The sequence below is a fragment of the Bos indicus x Bos taurus genome, chromosome 11, assembly GCF_003369695.1.
Source record: "Bos indicus x Bos taurus breed Angus x Brahman F1 hybrid chromosome 11, Bos_hybrid_MaternalHap_v2.0, whole genome shotgun sequence".
NCBI classification, from domain to species: domain Eukaryota; kingdom Metazoa; phylum Chordata; class Mammalia; order Artiodactyla; family Bovidae; genus Bos; species Bos indicus x Bos taurus.
The window spans coordinates 15,185,226-15,204,544 of record NC_040086.1 but is presented as its reverse complement, the minus strand read 5'-3'; the positions used below and the strand labels follow the sequence as shown (position 1 = coordinate 15,204,544).

The window sequence follows — 19,319 nt, the reverse complement described above, 5'->3', positions numbered from 1 at the left end:
TCCTGACCTGCATATAAATTTCTCAAGAGGCAGATCAGGTGGTCTGGTATTCCCATCTCTTGAAGAATTTTCCACAGTTTATTGTGATCCAGTCAAAGGCTTTGGCATAGTCAATAAAGCAGAAATAGATGTTTTTCTCTTGCTTTTTCCATGATCCAGCGGATGTTGGCAATTTGATCTCTGGCTCCTCTGCCTTTTCTAAAACCAGCTTGAACATCTGGAAGTTCACAGTTCACATATTGCTGAAGCCTGGCTTGGAGAATTTTGAGCATTACTTTACTAGCATGTGAGATGAGTGCAATTGTGCGGTAGTTTGAGCATTCTTTGGCATTGGAATGAAAACTGACCTTTTCCAGTCCTGTGGCCACTGCTGAGTTTTCCCAATTTGCTGGCATATTGAGTGCAGCACTTTCACAGCATCATCTTTCAGGATTTGGAACAGCTCAACTGGAATTCTATCACCTCCACTAGCTTTGTTCGTAGTGATGCTTTCTAAGACCCACTTGACTTTGCATTCCAAGATGTCTGGCTCTAGGTCAGTGACCACATCATCGTGATTATCTGGGTCGTGAAGCTCTTTTTTGTACAGTTCTTCTGTGTATTCTTGCCATCTCTTTTTAATATCTTCTGCTTCTGTTAGGTCCATACCATTTCTGTCCTTTATCGAGCCCATCTTTGCATGAAATGTTCCTTTGGTATCTCTGATTTTCTTGAAAAGATCTCTAGTCGTTCCCATTCTGTTGTTTTCCTCTATTTCTTTGCACTGATCGCTGAAGAAGGCTTTCTTATCTCTTCTTGCTGTTCTTTGGAACTCTGCATTCAGAGGCTTATATCTTTCCTTTTCTCCTTTGCTTTTCGCTTCTCTTCTTTTCACAGCTATTTGTAAGATCTCCCCAGACAGCCATTTTGCTTTTTTGCATTTCTTTTCCATAGGGATGGTCTTGATCCCTGTCTCCTGTACAATGTCACAAACCCCATTCCATAGTTCCTCAGGCACTCTATCTATCAGATCTAGGCCCTTAAATCTATTTCTTACTTCCACTGTATAATCATAAGGGATTTGATTTAGGTCATACCTGAATGGTCTAGTGATTTTCCCTACTTCTTCAATTTAAGTCTGAATTTGGCAATAAGAAGTTCATGATCTGAGCCACAGTCAGCTCCTGGTCTTGTTTTTGCTGACTGTATAGAGCTTCTCCATCTTTGGCTGCAAAGAATATAATCAATCTGATTTCAGTGTTGACCATCTGGTGATGTCCATGTATAGAGTCTTCTCTTGTGGTGTTGGAAGAGGGTGTTTGTTATGACCAGTGCATTTTCTTGGCAAAACTCTATTAGTCTTTGCCCTGCTTCATTCCGTATTCCAAGGCCAAATTTGCCTGTTACTCCAGGTGTTTCTTGACTTCCTACTTTTGCATTCCAGTCCCCTACAATGAAAAGGACATCTTTTTTGGGTGTTAGTTCTAAAACGTCTTGTAGGTCTTCATAGAACCATTCAACTTCAGCTTCTTCAGCATTACTGGTTGGGGCACAGACTTGGATTACTGTGATATTGAATGGTTTGCCTTGGAAAGGAACAGAGATAGCTCTGTTGTTTTTGAGATTGCATCCAAGTACTGCATTTCGGACTCTTTTGTTGACCATGATGGCTACTCCATTTCTTCTGAGGGATTCCTGCCCGCAGTAGTAGATATAATGGTCATCTGAGTTAAATTCACCCATTCCAGGCTGCGCTTTGCTGGAGCAGCCAAGAAGAGATACCCCACGCCCAAGGTAAGAGAAACCCAAGTAAGACGGTAGGTGTTGCAAGAGGGCATCAGAGGGCAGACACACTGAAACCATACTCACAGAAAACTAGTCAATCTAATCACACTAGGACCACAGCCTTGTCTAACTCAAATGAAACTAAGCCATGCCCGTGGGGCAACCCAAGATGGGCGGGTCATGGTGGAGAGATCTGACAGAATGCGGTCCACTGGAGAAGGGAATGACAAACCACTTCAGTATTCTTGCCTTGAGAACCCCATGAACAGTATGAAAAGGCAAAATGATAGGATACCGAAAGAGGAACTCCTGAGGTCAGTAGGTGCCCAATATGCTACTGGAGATCAGTGGAGAAATAACTCCAGAAAGAATGAAGGGATGGAGCCAAAGCAAAAACAATACCCAGCTGTGGATGTGACTGGTGATAGAAGCAAGGTCCGATGCTGTAAAGAGCAATATGGCATAGGAACCTGGAATGCCAGGTCCATGAATCAAAGCAAATTGGAAGTGGTCAAACAAGAGATGGCAAGAATGAGAGTTGACATTCTAGGAATCAGCGAACTGACATGGACTGGAATGGGTGAATTTAACTCAGATGTGTGTGTATGAATGTAGACAAAAACAGGGAGCTCAGAGACAAATGGGTACCTTGCAAGCTTTCACAAATTCCCAGAAACTGAGGTAAATGACCTCTAAAGCAGTGTCCTACTCTCTCACTTGCCATTTTCTCTCTCCAGTTTCTAAATTTCATGTATTTCACACCTGAAAGTCATGGACACTTGGTCATAAGTTAAAATTGGCATGAGAAGTTTGTTTTTAAGAAAAGATAGTAACATCAAAACTGGAGAGCGAAAGAGAGACACAAATACACCCTAAACCAATCATTAAGAGTTGAAAGCAAGCAGAATGTACACAAGGAGGTGACAGAGAGATGTGGATAAACAAGAAATATGATGAGAAAAGAGTAAGGAAGAGTCTAGCTCAGACTAGACTGAGAGGTTGGTGGGTGGGGTGCAATAAGAGAATCAGGTGACAGAAAATCCAGGTTCAACTACTGGGACACACCAAACACAACTTCATTCATGATGCATAAACTGTTATATGAAACTGTTTTCAAGTTTCAAGACTCCCTTTTAATGTCTTTTTCTCCCCAAACTCCACCTCAAAGCATTTATACTTTCAGTGTTGAGACAACATGCCTATGCATACAGTTTCTCTGACCCCAGACAACAGCAACTCTTGAGTCTTCCAGAAACCAGTACCAGAGATCAGAGGACACCGCTAAGGAATGGGGAATAAAAGAACAAATCCCCACAAAACAATGATGGGCCCTCTCTGTTTTCAGCAGAGAAAGAACTTCCCTCCAAAAAAACTAGAGAAAATCAAGACTACATTTTAAAATTAGCACATGGAGAATGATTTAGGACAATTTTGAAGGACAATTCAGAACAAGGTCTGGTATGATTTAGACTTTATTTATGTGCTCATATCTAAAAGTATGGCACACATATCTTTGAAAAAACACAGCTAGTCCCTAAGGACCTACACTTTCACTGAAGGCTATTCTTTCCTGCTTGCGTGATATATAAGTGCTTATCAGCTTTCTGAAGAGCCAAGTCAAAATTAGCTGATAATCTAAAAGGTATGATTGATCACATGCCAAATCACCTTGCTTTTTTGTGCAATCTGTGTATGCATGCAGATGTCTAGGAGGGTGAGATTTATTATAAAAATCTGTACTTAATCAAATATATCCAACAGTTGGGGTGAACAGTTCTCTCTGACAGGAGTCTGCAGTCATTCAATTGTGATTCACAAACAGTTGTGGTCAAGTTAACTGCTACCTCAAACTTCCAAGCCTAAGAAAACTTCCAACAGGAACAAGGAGAAGGAGAATCAAAATGTATTAACACATCTACAAAGTATCAACATCATCATTACACCTATTGTTAACCCAGTTTTACCTCATGCATAGGGAACCGCAGCTCAGAGAGATTAAAAAAATGGCTTGCCCAAAGTTTAATTTTTTCTTTTTGGCTGCTGTTTTGTTTTAGTTTTTTGGCTCTGCAGCACAGCGTACAGGATCTTAGTTTCCCTGACCAGAGACTGAACCTGTGCTCCCTGCATTGGAAGCGTTGAATTTTAGCCTATGGACCACCAGGGAAGCCCCTGTGCTCAAAGTTTAAAGCTATGAATCAGAGCCTGTCTGATTTCAAACACTATACTGACAGCTTCAGCAAAACCATAACCTCCTAACTTAAGTGGAAATGGTCAGATCTGTGAAAATAAAAAGCTGCTTCTCACTGGAAAATATTGAAAACTCTAACTGTTTTCCCCCACCTAATCCCATAATAAGGGAGTCAGGGTCAGGAGATCTGGAGATCTGACCAAGATTTCTGCTTCCTGTTTCAAAGACTTTCTTGTGTTGGCTGGTAGGAACTGGGTCTACTAATGGGGGCTAGGAGAGCCTAGATGTCTTTTTTATGATTCCAGACTAAACAGATGAACATAAAGAGGAAGTCTTCAAGGAAATGCAGACAAGGCTCTTGGAGCATTCCCCTTAGTTACACCTCAGCAGTTAATCTTTTTGGTGTCAGGACCTCTTTGAACTCTTACAAATTACTGAGGGACTATAAAGAGCTTTTGTATATGTGGGCTATAATATATCAATATTTATCGTATTAGAAATTAAAACTGAGTTAAATTTAAATATTAAATTCATTTTAAAATAAAATAATGACTCCATTATATTAACTTACATGTTTTATGAAAAATAAATAATTTTTCCCAAAAAACAAAATCATGAAAAATTTAGCAAAATCTGGGAACTCTCATGGTAGTCCAGTGGTTAGGACTTTCCACTTCCACTGCCGAGGTCCTGGGTTCAATCCCTTGTTAGGGAACTTAGATCCTGCAACCCAAGGAGTTTAGTTAAAAAGAAAAAACAACTGGCAATGGCTTACACTTTTGCGATTCTATTCAATGTCTGGCCTAATAGATGACAGCTGCATTCTCATACCTGCTTCTGTAGTCAATCTATTGCAATACGATGTTTTGGTTGAAATTTATGAAGAAAATTTCACCTTACACAGACAGCTAGTTGGAAAAAGGGGAAGTATTTTAAAAGCTTTTTAAGTTAATTTTGCATATTATTCTTTGATACTACATCAAAATTCAACATGTGGTTAGCTTCTTAGAGTTATCTACAATGTGGGATTTGAAATCCTATCGATGAAAGTTTTCCTGTTACATTAAATACTCTGTTATAGTAAATCCACTGGCCTAAATTAAAAAAAATCATAAAACAAACCCACTCACTGATGTGTCTTGAACGTTGACTGGGTCTTTTACCCATGCTTGATTTTTCACATCATGCATTGGCCATTTTGGAAAAATGCGCAGATTTGCAAATGTCCACATATTTCATATAATATTAAAAATTACATGCACTAGTATTATCAGCTGCTGTTGCTACTGCTAAGTCGTTCAGTCGTCTCCGACTCTGTGCGACCCCATAGACGGCAGCCCACCAGGCTCCCTCGTCCCTGGGATTCTCCAGGCAAGAACACTGGAGTGGGTTGCCATTTCCCTCTCCACTGCATGACAGTGAAAAGTGAAAGTGAAGTTGCTCAGTCGTGTCCGACTCTTAGCAACCCCATGGACGGCAGCCCACCAGGCTCCTCTGTCCATGGGATTTTCCAGGCAAGAGTACTGGAGTGGGGTGCCATTGCCTTCTCCGCTGAAACCTCCTAATTTCCTATTATCAGCAAGCTCATATAAAAACTCTCATCACAGTAACTGAAGCAATGGGAAGCTGTCAGGTTTAGAACTAAAGATATAAGACTTCCAAAAGTTTCATTTTTTCTTCCAGCTGAAAATTTTATCACTGGTAACAAATGGAAGTGATAAGCTCACTTCATTCATTTTTGAGAAAATTTCGGCCATAATACCCAAGTCTGAATACCCATAGTCTGTCAGTGGTTCTTCAAAGTAAAAACAATGTTCCATGGGAAAAGCTCCATATTGTCACCCTGCTTATTTAATTCATACGCAAAGTACATCGTGCGAAATGCCAAGCTGGATGAAACACAAGCTGGAATCAATATTGCCTGGAGAAATATCAATAACCTCAGATATGCAGATGACACCACCCTTATGGCAGAAAGCTAAGAGGAACTAAAGAGCCTCTTGATGAAGTGAAAGAGGAGAGTGAGAAAGCTGGCTTAAAACTCAACATTCAAAAAAAGAAGATCACGGCATCCGGTCCCATCACTTCATGGCAAATAAATAGGGAAACAATGGAAATAGTGACCGATTTCCAGTTTCTTGGACTCCAAAATCACTTTGGACAGTGACTGCAGCCATAAAATTAAAAGAAGTTTGCTCCTTGGAAGAAAAGCTATGACAAACCTAGACAGCATATTCAAAAGCGGAGACATTACTTTGCCGACAAAGGTCCATATAGTCAAAGCTGTGGTTTTTCAAGGAGTTATGTACAGATGTGAGAGTTCAACCACAGGCTAAGCACTGAAGAATTGATGCTTTCAGATTGTGGTGCTGGAGAAGACTCTTGAGAGTCCTTTGGATAGCAAGGATATCAAACCAGTCAATCCTAAAGGAAATCAACCCTGACTCTTCACTGAAAGGACTGATGCTGAAGCTCCAATACTCCGGCCACCTAATGCAAAGAGCTGACTCATTGGAAATACCCTCATGCTGGGAAAGATTGAAGGCAGGAGGAGAAGGGGCAACAGAGGATGAGATGGCTGGATGGCATCACCGACTCAAAGGACATGAGTTTGGGCAAACTCTAGGAGATACTGAAGGACAGGGAAGGCCTGGTGTTCTGCAGTTCATGGGGTTGCAGAGTCAGACAGGACTTAGTGACTGAACAACAACAACGGGAAAAGCAGTTCGCTCAGGTTTTTTTGGAATAACCACTACACTTCATATAGCACAAGTGTTTTGCAAGTACCTCCCAGTTCACCACACAAAATATTTAAAAGCAAACTGTCAAGGATAAAGATTTAATAAAATAATATTGATTGCTTTGTCAAAGACAATCATAAACAAAACTGTCTTTTTTTTAAGCTACAAATGCACGGCTATGAAGCACAGGCTGACTAACAGCAGTGTGGAGTCCCGACCATGATTCTGGTAAAAGGGCCAACAGTTTGACCCTCCATTGCTTCTGTTGGTTCAGTATCAACACAGTGACAAGGTAAAACAGCATTTCAGTATTGTTGCGAAGGGACTTCCCAGGTAGTCTGATGGTAAAGAATCAGTTCGCCAAGCAGGAGACATAGGTTCGATCCCCGTGTCAGCAAAATCCCCTGGAGAAGGAAATGACAACCTACTCCAGTATTCTTGCCTGGAGAATTCCCATGGACAGAGGAGCTTGGCGGGCTACAGGCCATGAGGTCACAAAAGAGTCAGACAGGACTTAGCGACCACACAACAACAATGTTGCTGTGAAGATAGTTGCGACCTGTGGATTCTCTGAAAGGTCTTAGGGAGCCTCAGGGCTCCACAATCACCCTCTGAGGACTGGGAGATGCCCCATTTCGAGTGCCTTTCCCAGCCCTGCCCACTTCCAACTTTCTCCTAAAACTTCTCCGGGAGACCTTCTTGGAAGTTCTCCTTCACTATCTTGTCTTAAAAGTTCAGTGAGAAAAGTCAGTCTACTTATAGTCTGAAAGTAGGGTAAGAGTGCAAAGAATATTTATTATTAAAACCTAAGTGAATGTTTTCGGAGAAGGCAATGGCACCCCACTCCAGTACTCTTGCCTGGAAAAATCCCATGGATGGAGGAGCCTGGTAGGCTGCAGTCCATGGGGTTGCTAGAGTCGGACACGACTGAGCGACTTCACTTTCACTTTTCACTTTCCTGCACTGGAGAAGGAAATGGCAACCCACTCCAGCGTTCTTGCCTGGAGAATCCCAGGGACGGGGAAGCCTGGTGGGCTGCCGTCTATGGGGTCACACAGAGTCGACACGACTGAAGCGACTTAGCAGCAGCAGCAGCAGCAAGTGAATGTTTTAAATTCCTAGTATCATCCTTTCTAAGAAAGTTAAAGCAGTCAAATCTGATAATAGTTATACCTACTTTCCTGAGCAGTCTCTGTCATATGCAGAGTGCCCATTCCTCAGTGAGCTCAATCTGGCTCCAGTCTGTGACTCTTGGTAACACACACCTCTAAGGTTCCTTCCGGGACTCAGTCCCCTGTTAAATCACAACGCTGGCCTTCAGGTCTTGACAAATGCCCCTTTAGTGTCTGTTCTGTATGGACCTGGGTATGAGACAGGAAAACATCTGGAGCTACTAAAGATTAACAGCTGGTCTCAGCCAGGAGCAGGCTCTTCCAAAGGTGACCATAATCACCACCCTCACAGGACCCTCAATTTCTGTGGGCTGGGCTAAAGAGCTATATTTTAATAAGCACCTTGCAAGTGGTTCATATGTTCATGTAAGTTTGGGGAAAGTTGCACAAGGCTCTTAAGATGTACACAGGGTGCTGTCCTGGGAGAAACCAATGTGTCAGTTCAACCAACACAATCTGATTCTGTCAAAGAATCTCGAGTGCCCCAGCTGGAAGCTGACTGAAGTGAGCATTTAGGGCCTTTAGACGTGTGGTGGACATTATTCACCCCACTAGTAAGTTCCTCTGCTATGCTTGAGTTTTCACTGTTCTGTAACTTTCTAGATTAAAAAAATTTTTTTTACTATCAACAATATTTTATTGCTTCTCCCTTCTTTTACCTCACTTATCTATGAACCAACTGTCACCTATTTTTTATTAATCTAGTATTATGAAACTCACACCCTGGTTCGGCCCACCAGCCTCCCTCTGGGCAGCATCCTCTCTTGGCCTTAGCCTTGGCCTGTTTCACTCAGCCACATGTACACTCTGTTCCTACACAGGACCACATCCCGATATTATGGGCACTCCACGTTCCCCTCCTCTCACCTAAATTGTACGCCCTGAGAAGCTGAGTTCTGCCACCAAGCCTTGCTCACAAAAGCCTCTGTTCACTTCTTCCTGTCTAAGCTGGTTCAACCCCCTTCCTCCAGATGATGCCAAGTCTTTCACAGATGGGTGCAACAGGGTCAGTCAAAGCATGGACTTTGAAACCCAAGGCAGACCTGGTTTGAATTCCAGTCCAGCTATTAGATCTTGGGCAAGTCATTTAAATTTTCTGTGCTTTACTATCTTCATCAATAAAAATATAAGTAGCACCTACTTCCTAGGATTATCTAGCACCTGGCATCTGAGTGATCAGTAAATGGCAGTAACTATACACAGTTCTGAACAAAGAGTAGTAACTACAATGATTCCAATAAAATTAAAGCACAGCCACAGTCGCAGGAGCAAGTTCTGGTATGCTTTTCAGTAACTTTCAAATGCTACGTGTGGTTATTAATGCAGGTAAAGTACAGAGCTAGAATGGAAGACATTTCTCATCTCAGATACCTGAAAAGCTCCATGGCAGGACACAGCACACTAAACATGAAGCACTGTCGTTATCCAATGTTTTCAGTTCTTCCAGGCAGTAATGACTGCTTTCAGTGAGCTATGAAGGACTGGACAGCTTTATTTTCTTGTACCTAGACTTCCCCCTCTTTAAAGTGAGGATAATAGTAACAGTTAACATTCACTGAGCGTTTTCTAATGTGCCAGGTACTATTTCAAGCATTAAATGAAGTCGTTTAACCCTTTGGTATCTGAATGACGGCTCTCTCCATCCTCCAGGTGAGAAAGTGAAGCACAGGTTAGAGGGCTCAGTCTTGGCCACAGTACGTGATCTCTCTTCCTCTTAGACTGTGAGGGCTACAGACAACAAAATTTGGTGCTTTTCTGACAACAGACATTCTGATACTGAAGCAGGCAGAGAAATGGGAAAAGGGAGAAAGACCTGATGATCTGTTTCAGCCGTGAATCCAACCATCTCTGGGACTGGAATACCTCTAGACTTCCCAGCTATAAAAGCCAACAAATATCCCTTTTCATAGCGAGTTTAAGTTGGGTTTTTGTCCCTTAAGTTTCCTTACCAAGACCTGTTCTTGAATTTTACTAAAGTATAAACAGTCTTGAAAAGCTCTGAGCTTCAATCTGTCCTCTATAAGCACCATGCATTTAGGAAAAGGATATTCAAAATAAGTATAAAGATTGAACACAATTCCTCTATTTTGAAGCCACACCCCCTTAGTGGGCAAACCAAACATGACCAAGGTCAGCCTGAATGACTAGATCACATCCCCACCCCACCTCCCTTCCTCAGTCAGTGGCTTCATAATGGCAGCCATATATTTTCCATCCACACAAACAGTCACACATCAAGGTCAATACTGAGCCTGCCAAGTATAACACATGTGGATATACTTTCATGAAGAAGATATGTGAAAACATAATACAGCACAGCACATTCTGACACTAAAACATGGGAGCGAAGACTGGGATGTAGAACAAATGACCAGCCTATAATACAGAGGATGCACATTCTACTCAAGTTCCCATAGACTAGTGAACATGTTTCCAGTTAATCGAGTAGCTAATTCACGGACTCCAGTCTCATCACTTCTAATCACTTCGAGGGTAGTTGTAGTTTATCATTTTTGAAGAAACCCTGTAAGAAAAACTGACATTCCTTTATCTCTTTTCCCTTAAAAAATACAACCAAACAAACTGTGAATTACTACACGCCAAGACCACGACCTTACCCTCAGTGTGATCACAACAACTGCTCTGTTCTTGTTAGCTTCGGCACTAGGCTGAAGATTTGGACTGCAATGATACTAGAAAGGCCAGGCTCTACAACTCTCAGACTGCTAAAGTGCCAGATGAGAATATAACCTTCAATTCACCTAACTCTTAATTACTCCTGCTGCTAAGTCGCTTCAGTTGTGTCCGACTCTGTGCGACTCCATAGACGGCAGCCCACCAGGCCCCGCCATCCCTGGGATTCTTCAGGCAAGAACACTGGAGTGGGTTGCCATTTCCTTCTCCAAGGCATGAAAGTGAAAAGTGAAAGTGAAGTCGTCCAGTCATGTCCGACTCTTCGCGACCCCATGGACTGCAGTCTACCAGGCTCCTCCATCCATGGGATTTTCCAGGCAAGAGTACTGGAGTGGGGTGCCACTGCCTTATTCCTGCTGATGATTAAATAATTCAAAATGGTTTTTTTTTGGGGGGGGCTCATACATGGTTTAGCAGCATAGTGGGATGAGGAAAAAGCTGATTGATAACAGAGAAATAAGTAGTTTATATACTCTGTTGGTAAAAAGCAGGGTATAAATAAATACAACCTTCAGCATTCAACAAACATCCACCAAGTGCCTATTCTGAGTATACAAAATAAGTAAGACACAGAATCGGACCCCTCAAGAAGCTCACATTCTAGCTGTGATGATGGAAAGATTTTCAAATAAAATATAATTTAGTAAATGCTAAAATACAGTATCAAGAACAGATGTTCTAAAAACACTCATTCAAAAGCTGTGAAATCTCAATTATCTTCTACCATTAAGAAAGTCAAATTGCAGCATGAATAGTCTCCAGTGACAGAAAACTGCTACAATCTCAAACTCCCAGAAATTGAAGGGTGAAGAAAAAGGTTCCTGCCATGCAATCATCCTCAGAGGCACAACCACCTGGAGAGGGGCAGATTTAAATTTAAATTAACTGGTTTAAGAGATAACTGAGTAATGAAAATTAATCAGCAAAACTATTTTAATAATGAACATAAAGTAACCTAACATTAATCCTCAACAACTGAGCTGAGTTTATCTAACATTAATATGAATATTATTAGACAAGGATGACATCTGGTTTACACAAGATTTTTTTTGGTTTGAACAAAAGTTAGATGTATGTATGTAGGGCTTCCCTGGTTCAGATGGTAAAGAATCTATCTGCAATGCAGGAGACCTGGGTTCAATGCCTGGGTCAGGAAGACCCAGAAGGGAATGGCTACCTGCTTTAGTATTCTTACCTGGAGAATCCCATGGACAGAGAAGCCTGGTGGGGATCCATGGAGTTGCAAACAATTGGACATGACTGAGCAACTAACACTTTCTCTTTCACTTTGAATGTATGAGGTTTCAATTAATTTGCCTCATATTTGGATTATATGTATAATATATTGCCTTTACCATACGAAAGCAAAGAAGGAAAAGATGTGCTCTCATGATAAAGAAAGGAGAAGCAAATGGCAACCCACTCCAGTATTCTTCCCCGGAGAATCCCATGGACAAAGGAGCCTGGCAGGCTACAGTCCATGGAGTCACAAGAGTCGGACACGACTTAGCGACTAAACCACCACCACCTAAAGTGGGCTTCCCTGGTGGCTCAGACTGCAAAGAATCTTCCTGCTAATAATGCAGGAGACCCAGCTTCAATCCTTGGGTCAGAAAGATCCCCTGGAAAAGGGAACAGCAACCCACTTTTAGTTGGAGTTTCAATATCAGACTCTCAAAACTAATAGAATGAATAGACAGAGCTTCCAGGGTAGTAAACGCACCAAGTTCTAGGAGGAGGGGGCAGCCTAAGCTCTACAAAGACAGAAGCTCCTCTGCTCAGGACCCTTCCAGACCTTGCCCCAAAACTGCTTCATTCAGCTGCTCATTTATATCCTTTATAATAAATCAGTAATAGTAATTAAGTGTCTCCCTGAGTTTTGTGAGCCATTCTAGCAAATGATCAAACCTGAGCTGAGAAGGAGGTCATGAAAACGCCTAGTTTATAGCCATTCAGTCAGAAGTATCAGACTTGAAATCAGAATCAGAAAAGTGAGGCAGTCTTACAGGACTAAGCTCTTCATGTATGGGGTTTGTACTAACTCCACGTAGTGTCAGAATTGAATTAAATTGTAGGACACCCAATTGATGTCCACAGAGAAGTGAAGACATACTTGGTGTGGAAACACCCACACACTTGGTGTCAGAAGTGTTGAGCAGAGGAACAGCTTTCCTTTAGAGAGGTTAAACACCAGAGTCACAGAGCTCAGTACACAGCTGGGCTTTGGAGTCAAGCAAATTCTAGGACAACACTCTCAAATAATAAAATGTGTTTGAGTAAAATGAAAGCCATCTCATTATTTATACTCATAACAAACATGCATGGTTATTGATAACAATTAAGAGTTGGAAAACTAACAAGAATTGCAACATTAATTCTTACCTGTGTCTGCCTCATTGCTCGTTCCACTCGGCGTGTGCTTCCTCTCTCAAGTTTTGTCCGGAGGATCAAAGCTGATGTCTGAATGGCCCAGAACTTGGGTTGTGAAAGTAAACACTAATGGGGAGGGGGGAAAAAAAAGACCACAAAAGAAATGGATAAACTGGATAATCCACTCTGAATATAGCAAAATTAATATATCAGGATACAGTTGAGTGACGATTTGAAAATCATCTCAGCAAAAAATAAAAGACAACGTGCTTTCAAATATTTTTGGAAAAGAATGTGTTCATTTGAGCAGAATCATTACTTAACTGAGCTGACCTGTTCAGCTGATTAAATTCCTTAAGGAATGAGTCAGAATTATTTCCAGATAATCGAAACAGTAAATGGAATAAATCATACCATTAATTAATACATCTTTTTTATCTCGTAAGTTATACAAATGTAGAAGACCATACTTCTCAAATTTGAAATAAATTTTTAAAAATTATCCAAACTCACAAATGAAAACAAATAATTAGAAATCTAATGCCTTTTCACTTAAAAATACCCTAATCTCCTGATGCAAAGGCACATCAAAGTTTAAGGAAACCATCCTAACATTTTTGAGAATGCTTTCTAGTCCTGGTTAGGGTAGAGAGTCTCTAATTTTAGTTAAATGTTATCCTAGAGGGACATCTTAAGAAAGACTAGCTTATCAGAAAATCATGAATATGCACACACTGAAACCTAGACCCGGAGAAAGCTGTGACCACCATCAGCTCAGAGAGTGCAATAGAAACCACTGAATCTGTCCACAAATGCACGGGGTGAGGATGAGTGGGTTCTGGGTGCACAAGAGCAGGGGGAAAATGTATTCTGATGCAGTAGGGACTGCTCAGTATAATGAACACAATTTAAGCTCTTTGCTGATGACATGGAAACCAACAGTGACCCTGAGTGATCATTCCCCAACAGTAACTTACAGTGAAGGTTGCTTCAAAGAAAGGCAAAAGGCGTAACTGTCTGACAGTTGACCACATCCTTATTTACTTATTTATAATAATCAGATATAAAAAAATCCTAGTTAACTAGAGTCCAATGAATCATTCAAAACCTAGCTGTCCATTAGAAGAAGCTTTTGGTATTTTAAAAGGTAAATCAGACCTCTGAGAACAGGATCTGAGCATCAGTGTTTTTTAAAACACTCTCCAAATAATTCTAAGACATAGCCAAATTGAAGAATTGCAAAGCTAAGCTAATACAAGTGTTGTTTAGTCACTAAATAGTGTCCAACTCTTTTACGACCCCATGGAGTGTAGCCTGCCAGGCTCCTCTATCCATGGGACTCTCCAGGCAAGAATACTGGAGTAGGCTGCCATTTCTTTCTCCAGGGGATCTTCCTGATGTAGGAAATGAACTCTTGTCTCCTGCATTGGCAGGCGGATTCCTTACCGAGCCACCAGGGAAGCCACACGATTATTTGTTTTTTGGTTAAAGGCACTAATAACTCCAAATTCTCATTAAAAGTTAGCAATAAGTCTTTCAATGAAGTATAAATTCTATCACAGTCTCTCCAACTCTTTACTGTACCATGAATGGCCAGCTCACTTTCATCATATCTATTATTTGCCTGGCGGCTGCGACCAACGCACTAAGCGTGGGCGAGAGGAGCTACCCCACATCCGAGGTCAGGGGTAGAAGCTGGGAGGACCCCATGCCCAAAGGGTGGCAGCCAAGAGGAGTTACCCCACGTCCGAGGTGAGGGGCAGCAGCCGAGAATGCCAGGCTGTGATGGTGCAGGAACGGCAGAGAGGAGCTACCCAAGTCCGAGGTCAGGGGCAGCGGCCGGGAGGAGTTACCCCACATCCGAGGTCAGGGGCAGCAGCCGGGAGGAGTTACCCCACCTCCGAAGTCAGGGGCGGCGGCCGGGAGGAGCAACCCCACGTCCAAGGAGTGGTGGCTGCGCGGGCGCAGGAGGGTCTAGAGGAGCTATCCCACGTTGAAGGTCAAGAAGGGCGGCAGTGAGGAGATACCCCTCGTCCAAGGGAAGGAGCAGTGGCTGCGCTTTGCTGGAGCAGCCAAGAAGAGATACCCCACGCCCAAGGTAAGAGAAACCCAAGTAAGACGGTAGGTGTTGCAAGAGGGCATCAGAGGGCAGACACACTGAAACCATACTCACAGAAAACTAGTCAATCTAATCACACTAGGACCACAGCCTTGTCTAACTCAAATGAAACTAAGCCATGCCCGTGGGGCAACCCAAGATGGGCGGGTCATGGTGGAGAGATCTGACAGAATGTGGTCCACTGGAGAAGGGACTGGCAAACCACTTCAGTATCTTGCCTTGAGAATCTCATGAACAATATGAAAAGGCAAAATGATAGGATACTGAAAGAGGAACTCCCCAGATCAGTAGGTGACCAATTGCTACTGGAGATCAGTGGAGAAATAACTCAAGAAAGAATGAAAGGATGGAGCCAAAGCAAAAAGAACACCCAGCTATGGATGTGACTGGTGATAGAAGCAAGGTCCGATGCTGTAAAGAGCAATATTGCATAGGAACCTGGAATGTCAGGTCCATGAATCAAGGCAAATTGGAAGTGGTCAAACAAGACATGGCAAGAGTGAATGTTGACATTCTAGGAAGCAGCGAACTGAAATGGACTGGAATGGCTGAATTTAACTCAGATGACCATTATATCTACTACTGTGGGCAGGAATCCCTCAGAAGAAATGGAGTAGCCATCATGGTAAACAAAAGAGTCTGAAATGCAGTACTTGGATGCAATCTCAAAAACGACAGAATGATCTCTGTTCGTTTCCAAGGCAAACCATTCAATATCACACCAGTAATCCAAGTCTATGCCCCAACCAGTAATGCTGAAAAGCTGAAGTTGAACGGTTCTATGAAGACCTACAAGACCTTTTAGAACTAACACCCAAAAAAGATGTCCTTTTCATTATAGGGGACTGGATGCAAAAATAGGAAGTCAAGAAACACCTGGAGTAACAGGCAAATTTGGCCTTGGAATACGGAATGAAGCAGGGCAAAGACTAATAGAGTTTTGCCAAGAAAATGCACTGGTCATAACAAACACCCTCTTCCAACAACACAAGAGAAGACTCTACACATGGACATCACCAGATGGTCAACACTGAAATCAGATTGATTATATTCTTTGCAGCCAAAGATGGAGAAGCTCTATACAGTCAGCAAAAACAAGACCAGGAGCTGACTGTGGCTCAGACCATGAACTCCTTATTGCCAAATTCAGACTGAAACTGAAGAAAGTAGGGAAAATCACTAGACCATTCAAGTATGACCTAAATCAAATCCCTTATGATTATACAGTGGAAGTGAGAAATAGATTTAAGGGCCTAGATCTGACTGATAGAGTGCCTGATGAACTATGGAATGAGGTTCGTGACATTGTACAGGAGACAGGGATCAAGACCATCCCCATGGAAAAGAAATGCAAAAAAGCAAAATGGCTGTCTGGGGAGACCTTACAAATAGCTATGAAAAGAAGAGAAGCGAAAAGCAAAGGAGAAAAGGAAGGATATAAGCATCTGAATGCAGAGTTCCAAAGAATAGCTAGAAGAGATAAGAAAGCCTTCTTCAGCAATCAATGCAAAGAAATAGAGGAAAACAACAGAATGGGAAAGACTAAGATCTCTTCGAGAAAATTAGAGATACCAAGGGAACATTTCATGCAAAGATGAGCTTGATAAAGGACAGGAATGGTATGGACCTAACAGAAGCAGAAGATATTAAAAAGAGGTGGCAAGAATACACAGAAGAACTGTACAAAAAAGATCTTCACGACCCAGATAATCACGATGGTGTAATCACTCATCTAGAGCCAGACATTCTGGAATGTGAAGTCAAGTGGGCCTTAGAAAGCATCATTACGAACAAAGCTAGTGGAGGTGATGGAATTCCAGTGGAGCTATTTCAAATCCTGAAAGATGATGCTGTGAAAGTGCTACACTCAATATGCCAGCAAATTTGGAAAACTCAGCAGTGGCCACAGGACTGGAAAAGGTCAGTTTTCATTCCAATCCCAAAGAAAGGCAATGCCAAAGAATGCTCAAACTACTGCAGAGTTGCACTCATCTCACACGCTAGTAAAGTAATACTCAAAATTCTCCAAGCCAGGCCTCAGCAATATGTGAACCATGAACTTCCTGATGTTCAAGCTGGTTTTAGAAAAGGCAAAGGAATCAGAGATCAAATTGCCAACATCTGCTGGATCATGGAAAAAGCAAGAGAGTTCTAGAAAAACATCTATTTCTGCTTTATTGACTATGCCAAAGCCTTTGACTGTGTGGATCATAATAAACTGTGGAAAATTCTGAAAGAGATGAGAATACCAGACCAGCTGACCTGCCTCTTGAGAAATCTGTATGCAGGTCAGGAAGCAACAGTTAGAACTGGACATGGAACAACAGACTGGTTCCAAATAGGAAAAGGAGTTCGTCAAGGCTGTATATTGTCACCCTGCTTATTTAACTTATATGCAGAGTACATCATGAGAAACGCTGGACTGGCAGAAGCACAAGCTGGAATCAAGATTGCCGGGAGAAATATCAATAACCTCAGATATGCAGATGACACTGCCCTTATGGCAGAAAGTGAAGAGGAACTAAAAAGCCTCTTGATGAAAATGAAAGTGGAGAGTGAAAAAGTTGGCTTAAAGCTCAACATTCAGAAAACGAAGATCATGGCATCTCGTCCCATCACTTCATGGCAAACCGATGGGGAAAGGGTGGAAACAGTGTCAGACTTTATTTTTCTGGGCTCCAAAATCACCGCAGATGGTTACTGCAGCCATGAAAAGAAAAGACGCTTACTCCTTGGAAGGAAAGTTATGACCAACCTAGTTAGCATATTCAAAAGCAGAGACATTACTTTGCCAACAAAGGTCCGTCTAGTCAAGGCTATGGTTTTTCCTGTGGTCATGTATGGATGTGAGAGTTGGACTGTGAAGAAGGCTGAGTGCCGAAGAATTGATGCTTTTGAACTGTGGTGTTGGAGAAGACTCTTGAGAGTCCCTTGGACTGCAAGGAGATCCAACCAGTCCATTCTGAAGGAGATCAGCCCTGGGATTTCTTTGGAAGGAATGATGCTAAAGGTGAAACTCCAGTACTTTGGCCACCTCATGTGAAAAGTTGACTCATTGGAAAAGACCCTGATGCTGGGAGGGATTGGGGGCAGGAGGAAAAGGGGATGACAGAGGATGAGATGGTTGGATGGCATCACTGACTCGATGGACGTGAGTCTGAGTGAACTCCAGGAGTTGGTGATGGACAGGGAGGCCTGGCGTGTTGCAATTTATGGGGTCGCAAAGAGTCAGATACGACTGAGTGACTGAACTGAACTGAAGTGATGGGTACGGGAATTTTCAACTCCAAATCTAGGCCTACTTTCTTATAATAAAAACGAAAACAACAGATTAGGTTACGTGCTCAATGTCACACCTTCGTTAGTAGCAAAAGCTGATTCTAATACTTTTTGGGTCTCTTGATTACCAAAAACATGTTTGTTTGTTTGTTTTTTGGCATAAGCTGCAACCATTTTCACTTTGTAACTGAAATACAGTTGATACAATATTTTTTCAGTTTCTACATGACGATTTGACATTTACATACATTATAAAGGGATTACCCCAAGAAGTCCAGTAACCATCTTTCCCCATGGGGAAATTATATCCCCATGACTTACTTATTATATAGCTGGAGGTTTGTAACTGTTAATCTCCTTTACCTATTTTGCCCACCCCACCTCACTTTCTGGCAGTCACCTGTTTCTTTCTTCAATCTATGAGTCTGTTTTGTTTTGTTTGCGCTTTTTTAGGGTCACCATATAAGTGAGGTCAAGTAGTCCTTCTTGTCTGACTTATAACACCCTCTAGATCCATCCATGTTGTCGCAAATAGCAAGACGTCACCTTTTTTGGCCGCAGAACATCTGCATTGTTTTCTCAACACTTTCTCCAAGGAAGTGGATGACAGTACCCAGGAAACACTGGTAGAGCAATGTAAGTAGAGCATTCAGTGAGGAAAAAAAAAACTTTAGGAAACTGCTATATTAAAGGTAAGTAGAAGGAGTAAACAAAGAATATACAAATAAAGTAGAAAGAGAATCAGAAGAACTCATTCTTACTGAAGTGTGTTCATTCATTACTTCACTCGAGCACTTACTCTGCACAAGGCAATGTGCACAAGGCCCCAGGGACAGGGCAGTAAGCAAGACAAACAAGGTCCCTGCCCTCAGAGAATGAACATTCTACTGCAATGACTATTAGGTAACCTTCAGTTCAGTTCAGTCACTCAGTTGTGTCCGACTCTTTGCGACCATGAATCGCAGCACGCCAGGCCTCCCTATCCATCACCG

General features: G+C 42.0%; 1 protein-coding gene across 3 annotated transcripts in view; it reads right to left on the bottom strand.

Annotated features, from left to right (window-relative positions):
- The window catches only part of TTC27 (tetratricopeptide repeat domain 27), a 185,080-nt gene that overhangs the window by 91,480 nt on the left and 74,281 nt on the right, over nt 1-19,319 (bottom strand). For all 3 annotated transcript variants that reach the window (XM_027554978.1, XM_027554979.1, XM_027554977.1), the window contains exon 10: nt 12,942-13,055. In XM_027554978.1, the coding sequence (XP_027410779.1) occupies nt 12,942-13,055 (114 nt within the window). The remainder of the gene's footprint in view (nt 1-12,941; nt 13,056-19,319) is intronic.